Source organism: Meles meles, chromosome 9 (assembly GCF_922984935.1).
Source record: "Meles meles chromosome 9, mMelMel3.1 paternal haplotype, whole genome shotgun sequence".
NCBI classification, from domain to species: domain Eukaryota; kingdom Metazoa; phylum Chordata; class Mammalia; order Carnivora; family Mustelidae; genus Meles; species Meles meles.
In genome coordinates, this window is record NC_060074.1 from 73,997,186 (window position 1) to 74,019,194 (window position 22,009).

Consider the following 22,009-nt stretch of genomic DNA (forward strand, 5'->3'; position numbering starts at 1 on the left):
TATTCACTTTATTGTGATATTTGCTTTACTGTGATATTCGCTTTACTACACTACTCTGGAACCAAAACTTCAACACCTCCAAGGTGTATTTGTATTATAGAAATTGCCAAATCTACTAAGAATTAATGACAAGGGGCCTTTGCCCAAAGTAGGGAAGGGCAGATATTGTCATTACTGAACACTCCAAAGAGAGTATCCTAAACAAAAAAACCGAATCTCTTTATTTTCATATAGTTCAGGCTTTTCAGAAAGCTAGCAACCTAGAACTTAAAACAAGGTGCTGAGATACAATTTGCAGACACTCTTATAGTCGTAGACGCTTGCTTCCAAATTCTATTCACATGTTGTAACCACTTCTGCCAATAAAACTGCAAATAGTTCAATGAATTTCGTAGAAAATTTTCCAGCTCCCAGGTGCAAGACATGACTTAAGGAAATACAAGGGTTATGAAAATGAGTAAGACCAGGGTTTGCTCTGAAAATGATCCTGGCTTAATCAGGTGAATGGACAGGTGCACAAAGATTTATATCACAAGGTAGAAACTGATAAGTATAATGAAAAAGTGGCAAAACTAGCTGGTTACTTTTGCCTGAATTACAGTGAGAACGACTGCACGGAGAGCACAACCGAGCAGGAGCCGACGCACTGTCGGGACTCCAGACATGCTGAGATGGAAACAGGAGTGGGAACAGAGATCAGAGAATGGACAGAAAATATCAAATAGAGCTCATATGAAGGGTGGGTCAGTGGGAACATGGGAAACAGGATGGAAAAGTGAACTGGAGCTGAGAGTTCAAAGCACTTTTTAGAAGTATTATTATAACAAATGTAGTTATTTATTTTAGATGTTTTGAGTGTAGCTGACACACAAGGTCACATCAGTTTAAGGTGTTCAACACAGTGACTCAACTTCTCTACGCATTACGCTATGCTACCATCTGTCACCATATGCTACTCCAGTATCATTGACTATATTCCCTCTGCTGTACCTTTTATTCCTGTAACTCATTCATTCTGTAACTGGAAGCCTGTATCTCCCACTGGTCTTCCACCCATCTTAATGTCCAAATGAAGGATTTGAAATGATGGAATCTAGAGGCTTATAGAAAATGTTGAGCTTTATAAGATGGAAACCGGCACCAGCAGAATACTGTTAGGCCACTATGCACAGGATGAATTTGGGAGCAGATCTTATGGTGGGTCTAAGAGCTTACTTAAAGAGTAAAAAAAGAGTGAGAGAGAAAGGGAGGCAGGGAGACCAGCTAGGAGAGCATGCATACCAAATGTCTGCATGAGAAAGAAGAACGAGGATCTGAGCTAGTGGAGACTGTGAGTGTGCGGACAGGCGTGAAGGGTGCGGTGGGTGGGGGAGCATGGGAGACATGTTTAGTCCAAATGGAGGGAAGAGCCCATGGGAGTGAGGAGGTGTGAGGACTCAAAGGTGAGTGGACAGTTATATTCAACGTGGGCCTCTGGAGAGGATGGGGAGGGAAGCATAACAGTCAGGGTTTGTAGCACCTATGTACACTGAAGGAGATGCAGAGAGAAAACCAACCATTATGATTGCTAAGCCAAATCAACATCACTGAGGGGAGGGTGTATCAGTTCTTTATTTCCCAGTTCGATGCCTCTTGTCATAGATTGCTTTAACTAGAGGCAAACCAGAAAGGAGAGTGATACAGTCCCAGATGCCCAATGTTCTGGAAAGTTCTGACCACCTTGGCCTCTATAGCTCCCTTCACCATTCAGAAGTCAGCATTCTAACTGGGCCACACAACTGTCCTCCACTCCTGTCTTCCCTGGACCTTCAGGACTTATCACTGTTCTGAAACCAAAAACGAATTGCCCTTTATTTTGTTCCCACAGGGCAGACTCCCTGGGCCTTCATGTGTGCCACTCCAGGAGTACAGTGGACCAGCTGTGTTAGTGTGTGGAAGCAAGAAGAGGGGAGAACCCTTCCAGGCACATCCTTCCTCCCAGGGAAAGTCAACATTCCTCATGACCTTTCAGAGATGGTGTCCCTGTTTTGTTTCCAAACAGAAAGAAGTGACAAATGATGACTGTTGAAGCTGATTAGAGAGGAGGTCAGAGTCACCATGGGATGGAGCTCCACCAGGTGAGTTTTTAAAGAGCCCTCAACTCATAGCCGCATAGTGCAGCAATGGGAAAGCCTGGGCTGGACTTCAGCCCAGGCTCCCCTCACACCGTTGCCTCCTCTGTGTTGTCGACACTCAACAGTGACAGAGTGTAATTATTTTTTTTAAAAGATGTTATTTATTTATTTGACAGAGAGAGAGGTCACAAGTAGGCAGAGAGGTGGGGGCGCGGGGGAAGAGAGCCTGATTTGGGGCTCGATCCCAGGACCCTGAGATCATGACCTAAGTCGAAAGCAGAGGCTTAACCCACTGAGCCACCCAGGCACCCACAGTGTAACTATCTTTTATCTGACCTAACATTCCTCGAAGAGACAGTTCATAAAGAGAAGCCCATACGAACATGCGGACATTTGAACACAAAGCACTCCACGGATTTATGGACATGTCCTAAGCAATGCAGGCTGCCCAGCTCAGCCTCCTGCCACAGGAGCAGGACAAGCCTTTTTGGATGCAGATTCCCACAGGTTTCCCCTGCAGCCAGTTTCCTGCTGAAGGTTCAAGAACTCCCTGATGATAAAAATAAAAAAAATCTAGGAAATTAAACTTGGCATAGATACTATTTAAGTTAACAACAGAGGCCTCAAGTCAAGAGGCGGGGACAAGAGAGGAGACCGGGTAGGTTAGGTGTAAGATGATTCCCAAGTTCCATTTAGACTGCTGCGAGGGCAGCTTTTAAACAACGTTAGAACTAAGCAGAGGTGAACCGGAAAGTGGTTGGTTGTTGGGAGTTCCAAAGGAGGCATTTCAGGAAGACTGGGAGGGCAGAGGCTAAAGTAACAAGATGAAGGTCTTCTTCCCTAGCAGGCACCCTGAGGTCATGGATGGTGTCTCTGTGGAAGCACCCAGCCTACCAGGGAGGAACTCTTAGGTGCTTCCTGCTGACTGTGGTGGGGGAACATGAGCTCCCCAAGCTTCTACGACACGGAGTCCTCCTTGGGCTCCTGAGGCATCCTGACTTCTCCTGACCCCTCCCCTCCTTGGCAGCTGCCTCATTACTTGGGTTAGGGTAAGTGCCATGGTGTTACCCTCTGTCTACATGGGGTTTTCCTCTGCAAGAGGCCAGTGCAAGGACGGGACTATTTCCACAGCTCTGGAAATAGAGTTGGTGGGGCAGTAGGCAGCACATGTTCTGTCTCTGTGCAATTAGAAAAAGGTGCATCCATTGGGAGTTCAGTGGCGAAGAGGCAATCCATTCCTTGACCAGCCCAGTGAGGGTGAGCCCCAACCCCTTCCTCCTTGTGCAGGGACCCTCGTGCAGGACCTATGACAGACACATCTACCCGCACAACTGTCAGGACTTATGATAACCTTTGAATATTTCATGGATCAAAGATGTCTCTTCAAACTTAATTACTTAAAAAAAAAAAAAAAAGCCTAGTATACCCCATCCCATTGTCCAGCCTGTACCCTACCTACTATCTTACAGAGGAGGTTGTAAGATCCTATTTTTGATGTGGCCATTCCTCTTTTGGTACATAAAGGCCACAAGGGGTACCTTTTCCTGGGCACTTTATTTTATTTACTTTACCAGGATGTTAATTTGTGGTCGAGGCATTAATATTGATAACTTGAAATACGCAAGAGGTAGTCCAAGCCCAAACACCCAACATGAGTTATCGGTGTTTAATTACTGAGGCAGTTAAATGGTGCCGTAAACGAGTTCATCTCTGATTGCAGCCATAACCCATGCAGTTTGGAATTGAGAGAAGGGATGATAAAAGGTGGCAATATAACATGGGAACATCCATGAGTTGATTTTAATTGGTAAACTGGCATATATAGTGGTAACTCTTTGGTCTGTCCACCGCATTGGAATCTTAGGAAAGTGCATAAAATTACAGGAGCATATAATTGGTGTGCTAAACTCATTTTCTTATGTTATCACAGCTGGCATCTTTAGGTTATTAAAAGCCTTTAAGCCAGTCATCTTCAAAGAGATCTAATTGTCAATATGGTCTTTATACATTATTCCCGTTAGCACAGAGCACAAGAGATATAAACAGGCACTAAAATCTGCACAAATTTTCTGGGAACACCTTTCTTACTTCACGTTCAAGGAAGATCAGTAAATGTTAATGACGACAAAAACCATTCTTTAGTTTCTTCATTCGATGCACAGGGCAACCAGCCCATAAAGGACAAATTATTAACATTATAACCTCAACCAGACTTTGGTGAAAAATTTAATTCATTAGTTCCAGGAAGTTCTGTGATCTTTTTGTGTTTAGATGACCCTCCAAAAAAGACTGTTTCCCAAAGTATAAATAATATATCAGAACCACAAAAATAAGCTTAGGTTCTGACATTCCTAGATGAGCAACTATATGTTGTTTCATCTACTTATTCTGGCTAGATAATCCAAAAGTTCTAGAATGGTTTTCACACTTTGACCACCCTTCATCCACCCACCACCACTCACCCATGAAGGAGACTTTACCCAACAGGAGAAATGGAGCTAATAGAACAAAACAAAACAGAAATGAAAACATCTTTTCCCTCTACCCTAGCATTCTACAATAGGAAAAGAAATCCCCAAACACAGACAGGTATGAAATAGGAAGACAAGATATGAAAAAAGGTAAGGTGATATTAGCCTTGCATTAATGATTATTAAAGATTGGCTATAGGTTTATCATCTGTGAAATCTATGTTCCTTAAAACTATTCCACCAAGGAGTACAAATGGTAGTGAATTGAAAGTAATTAATGGTATGTATTGTACTCTCCAAAATTATGGGATTTCCATCTCTCCTACTTATTTCTCAGAGTTCTCAGGGTATGTATACCTTACTTATCCTTAAAGTGTGGCCACTTAGCCTGCCTTGATTCCTTCAGCTTCTGCTGGTCATTTTGATAGAAGGTGCCTTCCCTCTGGTCTATATGAGGCTTCCTTTCTCTTGGGCTGCCACTTTCTGTAGCATTCTATCCACACTCTGGAACCCTCATGCTCTCGGGGTCGTTCATTGCCCTGAAACTGTACTGAGGTCCATACCTTTAGTGTCCATTCACATTTTTAGCTGAGAAGATGAATCTATAGGAGGCTGGGGTAAGGAGCAAATCCAAGAGACAAACCCCATGCTGAACTTGAAATCATTCAGACACTGAGGCCTGTGGCCTCAATTTCCACTAACAAGAGTTCTTAACTGGCAGGCCTCCTAGTCTCTTGTGTAAACAACCTCTTCTCAGTGGTGTTCTCAACATATCTGAATCCAAGCTGTGGCACGGTTTGAGCTGCTACCGGAGTCCCGCCTATGTATGTGTGTATTTGACCTCCAGGTCCTTGTCAGCACCAGAGGATGGTATTTCCTTCCAAACCCTGACTTCATCTCTGAATCACTGATCAATAGCTTGGTCCCAGCTGCACATAACCCAATACATTGACTCAGTCATCCTAAAATGATGAAATTTTATGGATAACTCTGATTCCAGATTTCAAATCTCTCTCTGTTTTCTTTACTATCTCTGTTAAAAAATTATTGTAAGTAGCAGAGGTTACAATATATTCAAATGCAAGCTTGGTTTTTCTGTACATTTGGGTCAAAACAAAGCATTTATTCACTGCTATTTAGCTACAATGTTAGGAAACTGCCATTGCACACACTCCAGTGTGAAATTTCAGTAAATACTTTTCAGTGTCTTATGTGCAGGATTATTTTAAGCTGACTACATTTTAATGTTAGTGCTGCAGTTATAAGACATCAGCCACCAATTATGGTAATGTTTTGTTTACTTTGTATATCAGGAAAAAGAAAGCCATTAGGGTGAAATTATCTACTATATCTCAATTACATTGTAATAAGATACTTACCAATATCTTTCAGGATAAAATCTGGAATAAATCAGTTAATATTCTTGATAATTTTAAGATGAAATAACCCTTTGATCTCAAATTTAAATACTTCATATTTTTAGTAAGTTTGCCAGCTAACAATAGAAAAGCATGGCAAATTCCAAGACAGTGGTGTTTTCCTTACTCTATGGAATTAAGAATTAAAGCTGAGGGGCGCCTGGGTGGCTCAGTGGGTTAAGCCTCTGCCTTCGGCTCGGGTCATGATCCCAACGTCATGGGATCGAGCCCCATATCGGGCTCCCTGCGTGGCGGGAAGCCTGCTTCTCCCTCTCTCACTCCCCCTGCATGTATTCCCTCTCTCGCAGTGTTTCTCTCTGTCAAATAAATAAATAAAATCTTTTTTTTTTTTTAAAGATTTTATTTATTTATTTGACAGACAGAGATCACAAGTAGGCAGAGAGGCAGGCAGAGAGAGAGAAGAGGAAGCAGGCTCCCTGCGGAGCCGAGAGCCCGATGTGGGGCTCCATCCCAGGACTCTGGGATCATGACCTGAGCCGAAGGCAGAGGCTTTAACCCACTGAGCCACCCAGGCGCCCCAAATAAATAAAATCTTTAAAAAAAAAAAAAAAGAATTAAAGCTGAACAAAGGGCGGTATGTTTAGAGGGTACACAGCTATTGATTTTGACCTGCTGTGCCTCTGTATGTGTCCCATCAAATAGCTCCCGCAGTCGTATCTGTCCCACTGTAAGCCTTGCTGTCTTTCTCCCTGCTGGTCCTTTCCTTATTCTAGCAATGATGATAATATAATAACAGTAAACATACAAAACAGTAAGAACAGTAAAATATTGGTGGCAGTTATTTCACTAAATCGGATTTCTAGGTAACTAAACTTTATTAAAGTATAAAAGCTGTACCTAGTTTTCATGGACATATTTATAAAATAGATAGAAGATAAAAAATAATCATAGGTAACTATGGTTTTAACATATTCTTAATGAGTAATTGTTTTGAATTACAGAACACTGATGCTTTATGGATTCCTTCCTTCCTTCCTTCCTTCCTTCCTTCCTTCCTTCCTTCCTCCATCCAACACATATTTACTAAGTACCACCATGTTCCCAGAACCGTAGGGATAGAGCAGTGAACACAACATACAAGAAGGGATACCTGGATGACATTCACATTCTAGCTGATAAGCTAGATGTTTATCTCCCTAACAACAGGCCCTGACTGCCACAGTTTGGGGTGTTCTTTCTCCTCCTTCTGCTGTCAGCTGTCACCTCTTGCTGGCAACATGTCCATCCTGGTCTGGGTCACCACTGCAGCTCTTTTCCTAAGCCTCTCACTGAGCCAAGAGCACCATATCCCTTGGCTTGCACCCATGCTCAGTGTGCTGCTCCCCGCCCTTCTGAGCAGTCCCCTCATCCCCACTCTGAGTTTGGAGTCTTCCCTTATCCCCTTTCTTTACTCATGTGCCTCAACTCTAAAGATCTGTTGCAGGGATCAGGTCCAAAGGTCTCTGGACCATTGTTCCTGGGAAGATGAATGCATCTGCATGCAAACGAAACTCTTAGAAGAGTAGCAGTCACCAAGGGTTGTTACATACAAATATCACAATAGAAAACACTATCTTTCTTACTGTTGTGTTTGCTAAGCTGATCATTCTGAACCTCCATAAACACTTAAAAAGGCAGAGACCAAAGCTTTCAAAAGGGAGGAAACTCAGGTCTCCCACACTCTCACATTTTGACCATGACTGGTTAGAAACGCACGGCAAGGAACAAGAATTCTGGTGCTGCCTTTATGAGAATGGTGGTGACCAAGGTGAAAAAGAATATCTAGGGTGCCTGGCTGACTCAGTTGGAACATGTGACTCTTGATCTCAGGGTTGTGAGTTCGAGCCTCCTGTTGGTGGTAGAGATTACTTACAAATATAATCTTAAAAAAACAAAGGTAAAAACAACAACAACAACAACAAAAACAACCAAAGGTAAAGAATATGTAAGACTCATTTACAGACTTACCATATGTTGGAGTTGGAAGAAGGTTCCACTGAACAGCAATGAACACGGTGGTTAGGAACTCCAGTTCCAGGGCCAGATTGCCTGGCTCTACCCCTTACAATCATTTGACCTTGGCCTGTCTACTTAATATCTCCATGCCTCAACTGACTCAGCTGTATGACTATGTACTTCACAGGATTATGAGACTCTGAGGAATTATATAGGTAAAATGCTTTGTTAAAAAGCAGCTGGCAAATGTTAGCTAGTATTATCCTAATCTCTTCACTTATTCTTACAGATGAAAGTACACAGATTTTAAGTGAATAGAAGGTTGGAGGAAAATGAATGTTAAAGCCAGGTATCCCGATTCTCATAATATAACACAGATTTTTTTCTAATATCACACTTACTTAACAAATGGAAAGAAATAAATACTGAATCATTTAAATGATCATGAAGGGGCTACTCAGTTACATGTAAGTCCCTTTTCCCCTCTAAGACTGAAATATTCAAACACACCTTTGCTCAGTTCTTTTCCCTAATACCTAGTGGGCAGGAATGATTGTACAGAGGCAAATGACAACTGGTCAGAATGCTGTGTGGAGCTTAACATGTACTAGCAGGGCACACTTTGCTTCCTTACCTTAAATTTGTCAACTTCGGCTTTTGAACATGTTGCATGGTATGACAGCACCTAATTCAGAAGAAAAGGGAAAATGAACCATTTAATAACTAGACATGACTATTCTCTGAAATTCTCCTGGTTTACAAATAAACACAGTTCATTATATCACCTTGACAATAGTGGATTTTTTTAATTGAAGTGTAATTGACATACCATATCCTATTAGTTTCAGGTATATATGTCATGGTGATCTGATACTTTCACACATTACAAAATGATGCCCATGACAAATCTAGTTACCATCTGTCACCATGAAGTTATTATAATGTTATTGACTGTATTTCTTATGCTGTACATTATATCCCAGGATTTATTTATTTTCTAACTGGAAGTTTGGATCTCTTCATCCTCTTTATCTATTTCATCAGCACCTCCCCCTGCCCAACTCTTCCCCTTTTGGGTGATCAGAAGTTTGTTTCTTGTTTCTATGAGTCTGTTTCTGTTTTGTTTTATTTGTTCTTTTTTTTTTTTTTAACATTTTATTTATTTATTTGAGAGAGAGAAAGAGTTGGGTTCAGGGCAGAGGGATAAGCAGACTCCCCTCTGATCAGGGAGCCAGATGTGGGGCTCCATCCAGGGACTCCAGGGTCATGACCTGAGCGGAAGGCAGACACTTTCGAAGGCTGAGCCACCCAGGCGCCCCTGTTTCATTTGTTCTTTTGTTTTGTTTTTAGATTCCACGTATCAGGTGTTTGATTCGCAAAGGTCTTCTTCCATTCAGTAGGCGGCCTTTTTGTTTTGTCGACGGTTTCCTTTGCTGTGTAGAAGCTTAGCTTGACGTAGTCCCATTTGTTTATTTTAGCTTTTGTTGCCCTTACCTGAGGAGACTAGTCCAAAAAATATTGCTAAGACTGATGTCAAAAAGCTTCTCTGCCTATGTTTTCTTCTAGGAGTTTTATGGCTTCAGGTCTTACATTCAAATCTTTAATCCAATTTGAATTTATTTTTGTAAATGGTGTAAAACAATGGTCCAGTTTCACTCTTTTGTGTGTAGCTGTCCAGTTTTCCCAACACCATTTACTGAAGAGGCTGTCTTCAACAGTGGATTTTAATGTACACAAAATTTCCAATAACCGTGACACAGATTGTTACTTGTGCAATTGCAAAGGAATCTACTATAATGCTGAATGGAACTGTAGTCCCCGCTAAAGGCTAAGTATTTTAAGGCAGGATGTTTTTATAGCTAGTTATTTTGTCAAAGGGACATGTTGTGGCTCAAGACCACAGTTCCCAAAGGACATGAATACTTGCTCTGTGGAATGCTCTGGACCATAAATAAATAAAAATGTGGATGGTGTGCGTGTGTGTGTGTGTGTGTGTGTGTGTGTGTGTGTGTGAACTGTGGCAGACACTACAGATGGCTGACTCAACTTCCATTTCCGGTCTAGTCTCACTAGCTTGCTTTTTTCACATAGGAAAGATTATATTGATATGCCCAAGCATCTGTGATGTTTTTTGTAAGAGGATTATATTTCTCTGTCCTCCTGACAGCCTTAATATATGACTAGCTTTAGCCAATGCCATGTGGGGAAAAGCGGCAGATCCTGTTTTTGAGCAGTCTGTAAGAGCCATCACATGGTTCTGCCATCTCCTGCTCCCTTCCATGGTGGGAAGCGTGTGGCCCCCAGAAGGGCTGCTCCCTGAGCCAGTGTCCCAAAATGAAGAGCATTGCCACAGCTGAACCACAGCGGATGATGCCTCAGGTCAGCAGGACCTCAAGCTCTGTGGTAATAAGCTCACTGTAACTTAGGATTCAGAGGCTTGAATTCACGGCTCCCGGCAGCTAGGGCAGTCATGTGGAGTGGGAATGTGAAATACAAGTGGGAAGGCTGGGGCTGGCTGCCTCTTTCCTTTTTCTTCTCTGAAAAACAGCTGCAAGGCTTGGGGTGCAGCAAAATCTGGTGTCTGTCAGGTGACCACTAGGAGTGTGAGTGATGCCTTATAATGGATAGTAGAGCAGAATGGGAGAGAGAAATGAGTCTGGCCCTGGACTGCCCTGCCTCAGACTTTTGTTATGTAAGACAAATAAACACACATTTGCTTAAGTCAGTGTTGGTATGTTACAAGGCATACACACACACACACACACACACTTTATATACGTTGTATATTTTATGCTACCAATCCCATTCCTTTTCTTAAAAGATTTTATTTATTTATTGAGAGAGAAAGAGGGATCATGTGCAGGGGGGAGGGGTAGAGGGAGAAGCAGACTCCCCACTGAGCAGGGAGCCCAATGTGGGGCTTGATCCGGGTATCTCCTGCTTAACACCAGTAATCCATTCTTGGAAATCAGGTTCCACCTGAAAACACCCACAGGGAACCTGTTTTCCATTATTTTTCATTGAAAAAAATTTATAATACATGATAAAAGCTACAAGGGCTTCCTAAAACTTAATGAAAACACAGTAAAATGAATCTGTACGTATGAAACAAAAAAATGTTAGGTTATAAATTGCTTCAAGTGTTTATCTTCTGATAATAACCAAAACGTCTTAATCAAACATTGCTCTCTATTCAGTAGAATTTTCTCTCCCATTGTCAGCACTTTGATCACTCGCCTCTTTTCCCTTAGTTTTCTCAAAACTTTCTCATCTTTGGGAGGGGACACATTGTCAGATACCATGAAGCAAAAACAAGAGCTAAATATTAGCAGCAGCAGGGACAGCCGAGATGCACGGCCTCATTGTTAGATTCTGTGTGGTTCCCAACATGTCTGTCTACACATGATTTGGACGTTAGACCAAGTCTATCTGCAATGTAAATCAAAAATTTTCCCATATCTCATTTTGTTTAAAACAATTACAGAGTTTTTGGGGAGTATATTTTTTCCCAGTATAAACAAAGGCACAACAATGTGTCTTGAGGGGGCGCCTGGGTGGCTCAGTCCTTAAGCATCTGCCTTCGGCTCAGGTCATGATCCCAGGGTCCTGGGATTGAAGCCCACATCGGGCTCCCTGCTTGGTGGGGAGCCTGCTTCCCCCTCTACTGCTCCCCCTGATTGTGCTCTTCCTCTCCCTCTGTCAAATAAATAAAGTCTTTTAAAAAAATGTTGTATTGAGAAAGAAATATGTTCTATGAGGTTTGGTTATTAAAAGCCAAGATATTTTCTAATGGGGAAACTTCTGTGATGTGGTCCTGTACCTCACTCAGTTCTTAGGAAGGTTACATGGGATAATACATGTCAAATGGTTGGCACACAAATAATCAACTTACAGCTCTTGTATTAATATTTAATTACATTTCTGTCATATAAGTATTTGGTAGAGTATTGTGTCATCCTAGTATTATTTTCATTGGATCATAAGTACTTATAGATATTTTCAATGTAAAAATAACTGAATGGATTTTGTTCTTTTAGTTCAGTTTTACTCTGGTAACTTTAATTTGGATGTCATTTTATTAAAATTTCTTACAACTTACAAGTCTCTCTTTGCAGATTTAATCTGCAAAATTTATCTTTACTTTAAAAAAGAAAATTGCACAAGAATTCAAGCTGAAATTCAAAATCTCTACCACCAGATGGTGCTTAGCCAGGCTTGTAGTATTCAGGGCACACCACCCACTCACCTTGTTTAAATCAAATTTGCCCACAACCTTTATTATTAAAAAAAAAAAGAAAGAAAGAAAAAAGGAGCCATTAACTCCACTTAATTGAAAATATTTGAATCAGTGAAGCAGACAATTACTGCAGAGAAAGACTTTTGTCCACTTCACACCACTTTACCACAGTTGGCGTAATTAGTTAGCTTGTTCATCACCTGCTTCCCCCGCTATACTGTAAGCACTCGGAAGGATCAGGTCTGGTTTGGGTCCCCCATGGATAGCCTGTCCCTAGGAGTGTGCCTGATACTTAGTTGGTACTCAGTAGATATTTGGTGAATCAAGGGCTAAAAAAATAAAATGATCTTAAAAGAAGCTCTCCATTTCCCATAATGCTTCATTGCTTATATTATGAGTGGCCTTAATGGCTATCTTTTCCTCAGTGAAATCATAATATGTCTTAGAGCATAAACTGAGCCATGTAGGTAGGGTTGCCAGATTTAGCAAATAAAAATACAGGATTACCCAGTTAAATTTGAATTTCAGATCAACAATCAATATTTGCAAAATTGGGGACATACTGTTACTAAAATACTGTTATTGATCTGAAATTCAAATTTAACTACGCGTTTGTACCTAGTGTTTTTAAACCTTTAAAAACCTTGTGTTTTTACCTAGAAACCCTACTTCTACGCTCTCCAAATTAAAAAGGCTAGAAACAAATATGGAAAACTCAAAGCCACATCCCAGAATATTCATGCTCTTCCTCCACCCTCACCCCGCAATATCTCCCAGTGACTTTTTTCCCTCAGTATTTTATTTGACAAACCTGTCAAATGCCTTGAGTCTGGAATATTTTTAGCAATGCCAAATAACCCTATTAATCTAAGATCTTGTGACAAATCTGTGGATGGATGCCACTGAAGAAAATAAAACAAAAGTAATTCCTGATTACTTTTAGCATAGCAAATATTCAAAATATTCAAAAGAGAATCATACATATATATATGTATATATATACACATATATGACACCATATGGCACAACGAATGACTAAAGACTAAAGATCAGGCAAATTTCTATAGTTGAGAATCAAACTTAAAGAATAATATATATATTTATAGGTAGATAGATAAATAGACATGGACTGGAGGTTTTTCTTTAAAAAAAAAAGATTATTCAAGTATAATTGACATGTTATATTAGTTTCAGGTGTGCAACATATTGATTCAACAATGGGGTGCCTGGGTGCCTCAGAGGGTTAAAGCCTCTGCCTTCGGCTCGGGTCATGACCCCAGGGTCCTGGGATCGAGCCCTACATCCGGCTGTCTGCTCCTCGGGGAGCCTGCTTCCACCTCTCTCTCTCGCTGCCTGCCTCTCTGCCTACTTGTGATCTCTGTCTGTCAAATAAATAAATAAAATCTTAAAAAAAATATTGATTCAACAATTCTACACATTACTCAATGTTCACCACAATAAGTATAGTTACCATACAATGTTATTATAATATTATTGACTATATTCCTTATACTATACTTTTCATTTCTGTGATTTTTAATTTTATAACTGGAAGTTTGTATCTCTTAATCCCTTCACCTATTTGTCCATCCTCTTACTCCCTTCTGACTGGTAACCACTGGTTTGTTCTCAATATTTAAGAAAGTGTTTAGTTTTTTGCTCATTTGCTTTGTTTTGCCTTTTTTTATATTCCACATGAAAGTGAAATCACATGGAATTTGTCTTTGTCTGACTTCTTCACTTAGGACAGTACTGTTGAGGTCCATCCACGTTGTTGCAAATGAAGAATTATATATATATATATATATATATATATATAAGATTATTTATTTATTTGAGAGAGAGAGAGAGTGAGAGCACATGCAGGGGCCTGGGGACGAAGGGGTGGGAAAGAGAATCTAAACAGACTCGCACTAAGCTCCTAGCTGGAGGTGGGGCTGGATCACATGACCCTGAGATCACAACCAGAGTGAAAATCAAGAATTGGCCACTTAACCAACTGGGCCACACAGACACCCGAAGAATTATAGTTTTTTTTTAACTACTATTGTCAGACCCTCTTGGATAAGTGAGCACTTCCTCCATGAGTCCAGACTCTATTAATTTTAGAAGAATTCCATCAACTGTCTATTTCATGTCAAGAATCTAGGTATCGGTTTTTGAGTGGTAATATCTTTGGTCTAGTAAAAATGCTTTACTATGAATGCATTGTAGTAGTTTTAAGAAAGAAGCCTTTGCAAATCTTAATTATACAAATATTTTCTCTATGACGAACATTGTTAGGTTATGAGTTTAGCCATAACATACTCACTTGTCAATTTTTTTGATGGCTATATAAATTTGTATAAAGCTTATGTACAAAACTGATCCACAGAACACTTGACAAATATTAAATGTTCACAAGAAAATTTCTATCCCAGATGGTTTTATCTTGTGTGTTTGTATTAAATTAGAAAACTTCTCAAGTAAAAACTAGTGACTCAGTTTTGCTGGTGAACTCTAACTTGAGAAATCTTTTTTTCTTTTTAATATTTTATTTATTTATTTGACAGAGAGAGGTCACAAGTAGGCAGAGAGGCAGGCAGAGAGAGAGGGAGAAACAGGCTCCCCACTGAGCAGAGAGCCCGATGCGGGGCTCGATCCCAGGACCCTGAGATCATGACCTGAGCCGAAGGCAGAGGCTAAAACCACTGAGCCACCCAGGCACCCCCTAACTTGAGAAATCTTAATAGCTCCAAAAATAAGTTACTATTTGCAAAACCCTACCAATTACAATTAGCTTTTGGATTGAACTTGCTCTTACCAAAACAAAGAAACAAAAAATGCAGGAAAAGCAAGATAAAGCAATCATCAGACCCATGAACAAGAGGGTAAAGAACTCATGTTTTTGTGTGGCGCTTCTACAGTGGGAAAATACAATTAGCTGCATTTCAAAAGAAAAACAATGAACTGAGCTACGAAACACGACCAAGGCTTGCCCTCTGTCAAACGCGGTTCAAGACCAGAGCCAGTGCTCCCCTTGAATTCCCAGGAACTGCCCTTGAGTAGCTGACAGCAAATCTCTCACATCAATAGTTTTGAATGTTAATTTATCGTAGATCTGGGCAGTCATTTGCTCCTAAGATGAGAAATGGACCATTACAGATACTGGCTGAGAGAAGCACAACTATAAAGAACTATTTAACAGGGAGGAGGAACACAGCCCTCGCTGAGGCCCCAGACTGGCTGTCTCGGGCAGAAAGGAACGGCATAAATACTTACTGAAGTGTTTATGACTCTGGTGGCAAAAGTGGCACGTGGTGGCATTTAGAAACTAAACATATCTGAGTTAAGTTAAGCCAGTCCAAAGTAAAGTCCTAATTAATTTATGTTGATGAGCTCCATAGAAATAAAGAAGATTTGCTAGCAGCCATAGGCCTCCAGCCAAGGATGATGACGACCCAAAAGGAAAAGAACTTCCATTTGCTTGGAATGACCTAACGGAAGTGCCATCTCAGTGAGGAACGATACTCGAGGATTTCTTAACAAAAGGATGACAAGCTTCACAGATACTTCCACGGAATGAAGGTGTAGAAACAGAGATCATCAGTTTCTACTGTTAAGTAGAAACTTAAGTAGCTTTTACTACTTAAGTAGAAACCGAGAAACTGCTTGCTTTTTAATGGAATGGAATGTTCACAAAGGAACTTCAGAAACCTGCGTCTGCTATGTGATATGTTACCACGACCTTCAGAATGTATCTGCCATTAAAATATATATATTTTTTATTTTGTATTTTATTTTATTTATTTTTTTAAGTAGGCTCCATGTCCAGCATGGAGCCCAACATGGGACTTGAACTCACAGCGGGGAGATCAGGAACCCAGTGAAAATCAAGAGTCAGATGCTTAACCAAATGAACCACCCAGACGCCCCTAAAATATATATATATTTTAAAGATTTATTTATTTATTTGAGAGAGAGAGGATGAACAGCGGGAGAGAGAGAGACAAGCGGACTCCATGCTGAGTGGGGAGCCCTACCTGGGTCTCCATCCCAGGACCCTGAGATCATGACCTGAGCGGAAATCCAGAGTCAGAAGCTCAACCAACTGAGCCACGCAGGTGCCCCTGTTATAAACAAATATTTTTAAAAATCCAAAACAGATTTGACCTTTTTGAATTTAAAGTAGAATGAAGATACCTGCTGAATCTGGGGTAATAAATAACCAATTGTCTGCCGGACTTTAAGATCTGCTGCTTTTTAACTACTACATGCAAGAACCACATCTGTAGTTCCTATCAACACATATTTAGGTGGGTCCTACTATGTGCAAGCCATTGTAACAGACATTTGGAGCTTCCCTTCCCCCTCCTGCCAAATAAATTTTACTTGGGGCCTCAATTTTTTTGACTGCTGGGAGTCGTATGAACCACTGTGCTGAAAATGGTTGTTGAGACTTATGGAGGAGGCCAGCACTGTGCGCTGTGACTGATTACTGATGTCTTCAGTAGGCGTTGGGCAAGAAGAGTGGTGGCATTTGTGCTCCATATATGCAATCAGAATATAAGAAATGAGCCTCTGGGGGCGCCTGGGTGGCTCAGTGGGTTAAAGCCTCTGCCTTCGGCTCAGGTCATGATCTCAGGGTTCTGGGATCAAGCCCCACATCCGGCTCTCTGCTTGGTGGGGAGCCTGCTTCCCTTCCTCTCTCTCTGCCTGCCTCTTTGCCTACTTGTGATCTATGTCTGTCAAATAAATAAATTAAAAAAGAAAAAAAGAAACTGTGGTTGCAAGAAATATCAAGTTCCTACTGGGTCCATCTTAGTGGGCACTTAAAAGAATCATCTTAGTTTTGATGTAACAAGCCTCTTGTTTTATATAGAAACAGAAAGAATAAAAAAGCGCCCACCAAATTGTGTTCAGTGAGATGGGAATAGAAGTTTTTCAAAGAGCTTGGTGTTCTGAAATCTACCTTGACAAAGATGTCCCTATATTAGAAGTTTAGACTTTTAAGTCAGTGTGAGAACTGCTCATCTTCGCTGGATTCCCTATTAATGAATCTCCTTGACAGAACAGACGTGCCATTTTTGCATTTGTTTCATTCAAAGGTGCGGAGTCAACATCTCCATTGGTTTGAGAGAGCCCTCAACTTGGGATGAGTTGTGTCTTCATCATTTATTCACCCAAAGCAAAGGTTTAACCTGATTATTCGATGTCATTACCAAATTAAAATGATAATATTAGTAACAACTCCCCAAATTTCAACCTAATCTTGAAAAGCAAGACTCTAAAATACTTTCATAATTATAAATACTACCTATGAGCTAGGATACAATGACAACACTGACATTCCTTTGGTAGTTACTCAAACTATCTTTTACCCTTTGCCTGTAAGTTGATAAATATTGGTACAGGTACACTTGCCAGGGGATAACATATTTTGTATTGCATAAATCCTGAAACTCAACAGGTCCTCTGCAACTACATGCAAATTATTATCCACAGAGATGAAGAAGGCCACACATCCTTTGCTATTTTTCTCATGAGAAGTGGAGTCTACGTCCTTTCCTCTTGACTCCAGGTAGGGTTTGTGACTATTCACTAATAACATAATATATAATAGTGATGCTGTGCTAGTTGTACTGGGCCCTGGCTTTAAGTGACTGGAAGCTTCAATTGCCTAGCCCATGAAACATTCTCTCTTGTAGCCCTAAACCACTAAAGAAGCCTGAGGGATGAAAGGCCAAATGCAAGGAGAAAGAAGTCAAGGAGCACTATGAAGCCACACATGAAAGTGAGTGAAGAAGCTGTCCTGAAATACATCTTTCAGCCCCAATCACCCACCTGATAACATGTGGATCTGAGATGAACCATCTATTCCAGCCCTTTTGGAATTCTTGATCCATACAATCATAAGCAAAATGTTGAGTGTTTTAAGCCACTCAATTTTAGGATAGTGGATAAGGAGCATTAAATAAGCAAAACAACATCAGTCTTCAACTGGGACTTGCCACTCCATGTCATCCATAATTTATGTAATGTATTCCAACTGTCAACTAAAGCTTGTCTTTCAAAACTTAGGTAAGATTGGCTTGAACCCCTAAAACCATGCAATACTACGGAAATTCAAAGCCTTTTTCAAAGTATGTGCAAATTCTTGGCAGGTTCATATTGGCCTTGGCCTTCAAGTTCCCATGTATTTTTATGCTGTATCCATTGTACAGAGATGTGAAATTCAACTCCTTTTTAAATTTTCATAAAAAGGTGCACTCACATCAAGCATTCATGAGTTCAGTAGATCAAGAAGATTTTCTTTTTGTTCTTTCCTCCTTCCTTCTCTCTCTCCCTCCCTTCTCCTTTCTTTCTCTCTCTTCCTTTCCTCCTCCTCTCCTCTCTAGCTCTCTCTCTCCCCTCTCTCTTCTTTTTGTGAAAAACAAAAGATGGGGTTACATCATTTCAAATCAAATGCCAGCCTCACCATTCTCAAAATGCCTCTTGATTCCTTACACCAATGGGAATTTCACTGACCCTTAATCTCTTCAGTTGCAGCCTCTCTTCATTTTTCTGGCTACTCTCCAATGTATTCTTCCCTTTCAACTTTTCTCCCTTCTCCCTCTATTTCAAATGTAAAATAACAAAATTCTCTCTTCTTCTCACACAGAATGTCTTCTACACCCTTTGGTTGTTGGAGGCAGTTAAAACCTATTCCATCATATCTTTACTACCCCCAAGAGGGCTTGCCAAGGATTTTCCCATAAAATGCCTGTACCTATAGTTAGATAATATTTCACCCATATTGTTATACATCAGAAGTTCTCATACACACCTTAAGTCATTCACTGGCTCAGTGATTCTCAAACTTTAGTGTACATCAGAGCACAGATGTCTGGGCCCTGCCTTTAGAGTTCCCAAGTTCACAGGTCTGGAGGGAGCCAGAGTATTTGTATTTTTAACAAGTTCCCAGGTGATGCTGATGCTGTCTGGACACCAGACCTTGAGAACCACCGGTCTAAATCTCACCCATGGATTCCAGGTTAAAAATGCCTAGAAATCAGAGTGGACCTTACTGGCTGGATGTTGGAGTGAGTAGAGAGGAAAGAGATAAAGTTCGTCTAGATCTTCTCCCAAATCCCAGTGTGATCTGAATAGCTTCTTTATTTGAAATGTTTCCTTAGCTTTATTTTACTAATTCCACTTCATGTAACTAGATTTCTTTTCATTTCTTAATTATGTTGAAAATGGAAATATAAAATAAGTGAAATTAGTTTCATTTTGGTTTATGAAAGCAATTGGATCAAAATCCTGTTTAAAATCATGTCATCACATAAGTGAACTCTACAACATTTCTGAGTACAGAAATCAGAATTCATCCCTGAATTGCCACTGACTTATAGTATGACCTCCGTCTTTCCTTATTTAAATGGGTCAATAGTAGTACTTGATTTTGCTTGTGTGGATTAATTGACTTATGGATTATGTACAGCAATTCTAAAGGCAGGCCATTTCCTTTCATTTAGTGAAGTGTTTTCTTAATTTGTCACCACAGTACAATGACACTGGGAAGCAGTATAGCTTGGCAGTTGAGCACAGGGGCTTTTGGAGTCAGACTGACCGAGCTCATAATCCTGGCTTCACAAGCCCTGTAACTTTAGCCTAATGGCTCACCCCATGTGATGCTCAGTTCTCTCTTCAGTAGAAGGGGGAGATATCTGCATTTTCCATTCAAATTTCACTGGCTAGTGCAAGGCCCATGGCTTCATTTAACTTCAAGGGAGTGCAAAAGTGTAACCATACCATAAGCTCAAGAGGGACAGAATCAGAAATATTTGCTCATGAACCTAATGAATATCACAACGGATTAGGCAATCATATAGCAAGATGTGTTAGAACTGTGTTTAAAAGCAGAGCAGATATGCCCAATGTATGAATTCTAGTATAGGAATTTTGTGGTGTTATTCGACTTTCATTTATTTCCTGATTCTCTTCTGAGTTTCAAAGAGTTGTGTTTGGTAGGCAGGATCTCCAAATAAGTGAGATTACAGTATATGCTCATTAAATATTCTTTATATTTAGCATGTATAGTACATGTAGTATATGCTCATTAAACATTGTTGATTTGACTAAACATCTTCTGATACCTATAGAAGAGAATTATTTATAAGTGAAGGATTATGATTGGATTTTTCTGTTACTTTAAGGAATTGCTTAGTTATTAATGTCAATCATTTCAATGTCCTTAGGGTGGAAGAAACACACTATTTCTTTCAAAAAAGTTGTATGTGGTAATAATTCTCCCAAGTAATAAAAGTTTTAGTAAGTCTCTCATTAAAGATCTCAGCTATTAACAGTTAAATGAAAAAGGTTTCTTTTGGATAATTCTTAGTGTGATTTAATATGATCCTATACAAACACATAAAGGACTATCATTTATAACTCCTTCAAAATAAGTGTTCCTTTCCCACAATTGCATTATTCCCCACATTTTGTTTTAATGTGAGACTGTTTTTCTTAATCATGTATGTTATTATATGTATTAATGTTTCATAAATGCTTTTCTAATGAAACTCCTTGCTTGTTTTTCTTGTTTGTTAATTCAAACAGAAGAGAACGTAACATTTTTCTGGACTAACTGAGCAACTGGAATGGTTATTACTGTGTCTAAATATATAATATGTGCCTATATTATAATATGTGACTATAATATGTGCCAATGGCTTTTCAAATCTATAATTTACATATCTGGAACTATTAGTAGTCTGATTTCACTTACTGGCATACTTCTAAGCAGCCCATTATTGAGTATTTATATATTTTCTATACCTCTTCCCTCATGGGTTTTGCATAACCAACAAGGCTACTGTGGTTGCTAATTTGGGAGAAAGAAATATTGCTTATTGCAGTGGTTATGCAGGAAGCATGGAGAACGTTATGTTTGATGCAGCTTGGTTTTGCTGGGAGCCCCTTTTGGAGTGAAAGGAGTAAGGAGGGACCAGGCCTACTTTGAGCCACTGTCACCCACAGGGATGGCTGGTTGCCATGAAGGAAGGGAAGTCCAAAAGTTAAGACTAAAAAGGGCAATTTTTAATCTGTCTGACCTAAAGTTGGTAGCCATAGAGATCAGATGACATTTGAGAAAGTCAGGAAACAGCATTATCTCAGTTGGGTATCTAGATCATGAGCCATTCATCCAATCAAGGAGTATCTACTGAAGACTTAATTTGTGCCAAGCACTGTGCACATGGTCCCTGTCTTTTTTTTTTTTTAAGATTTTATTTTATTTATTTGTTAGAGAGAGAGAGATCACAATTAGGCAGAGAGGCTGGCAGAGGTAGAGGGAGAAGCAGGCTCCCTGCTGAGCAAGGAGCCCGATATGGGACTCAATCCCAGGACGCTGGGATCATGACCTGAGCCGAAGGCAGCCGCTTAACCAACTGAGCCACCCAGGCGTCCCCACATGGTCCCTGTCTTAATGGAACTTCTGTTTCAGCATTAGAGAGTGTACTAAGCAGGCAAACATATGCATTGAAATAATAGCTACAGAGTCAATTAGCAAAATGCTGAATGAGAATAGGGGTGGGCCAAGTGTGGGGCATGGAAGGAAAGTTGGTTAGAGACAGCCTTGCTGATATGGTATTTAAGGTAAGACCTGGAAAATAAAAAGGAGTTAGCCAGACCAAAGGGTGGGGGGAAGATATTTTGGGCAGAAGGTGAAGTTGCTTCTAAGGCTAATATGAGTGAGGCAGGGGTGGCCTGAGATGAGGTAGAGGTGCTGGGCAGAGTCCAGGCCATCCAGGGCCTTCTGGGCTAATAAAGGATTTTATTATCATCAATGGG

General features: G+C 40.3%; 1 protein-coding gene across 1 annotated transcript in view; it reads right to left on the minus strand.

Moving 5' to 3' along the window:
- Nucleotides 1-22,009, minus strand: part of PDE11A (phosphodiesterase 11A) — a 380,104-nt gene that overhangs the window by 127,215 nt on the left and 230,880 nt on the right. Inside the window, exon 10 of the mRNA XM_046018850.1 lies at nt 8,594-8,644. Coding sequence (XP_045874806.1) covers nt 8,594-8,644 — 51 coding nt within the window. The remainder of the gene's footprint in view (nt 1-8,593; nt 8,645-22,009) is intronic.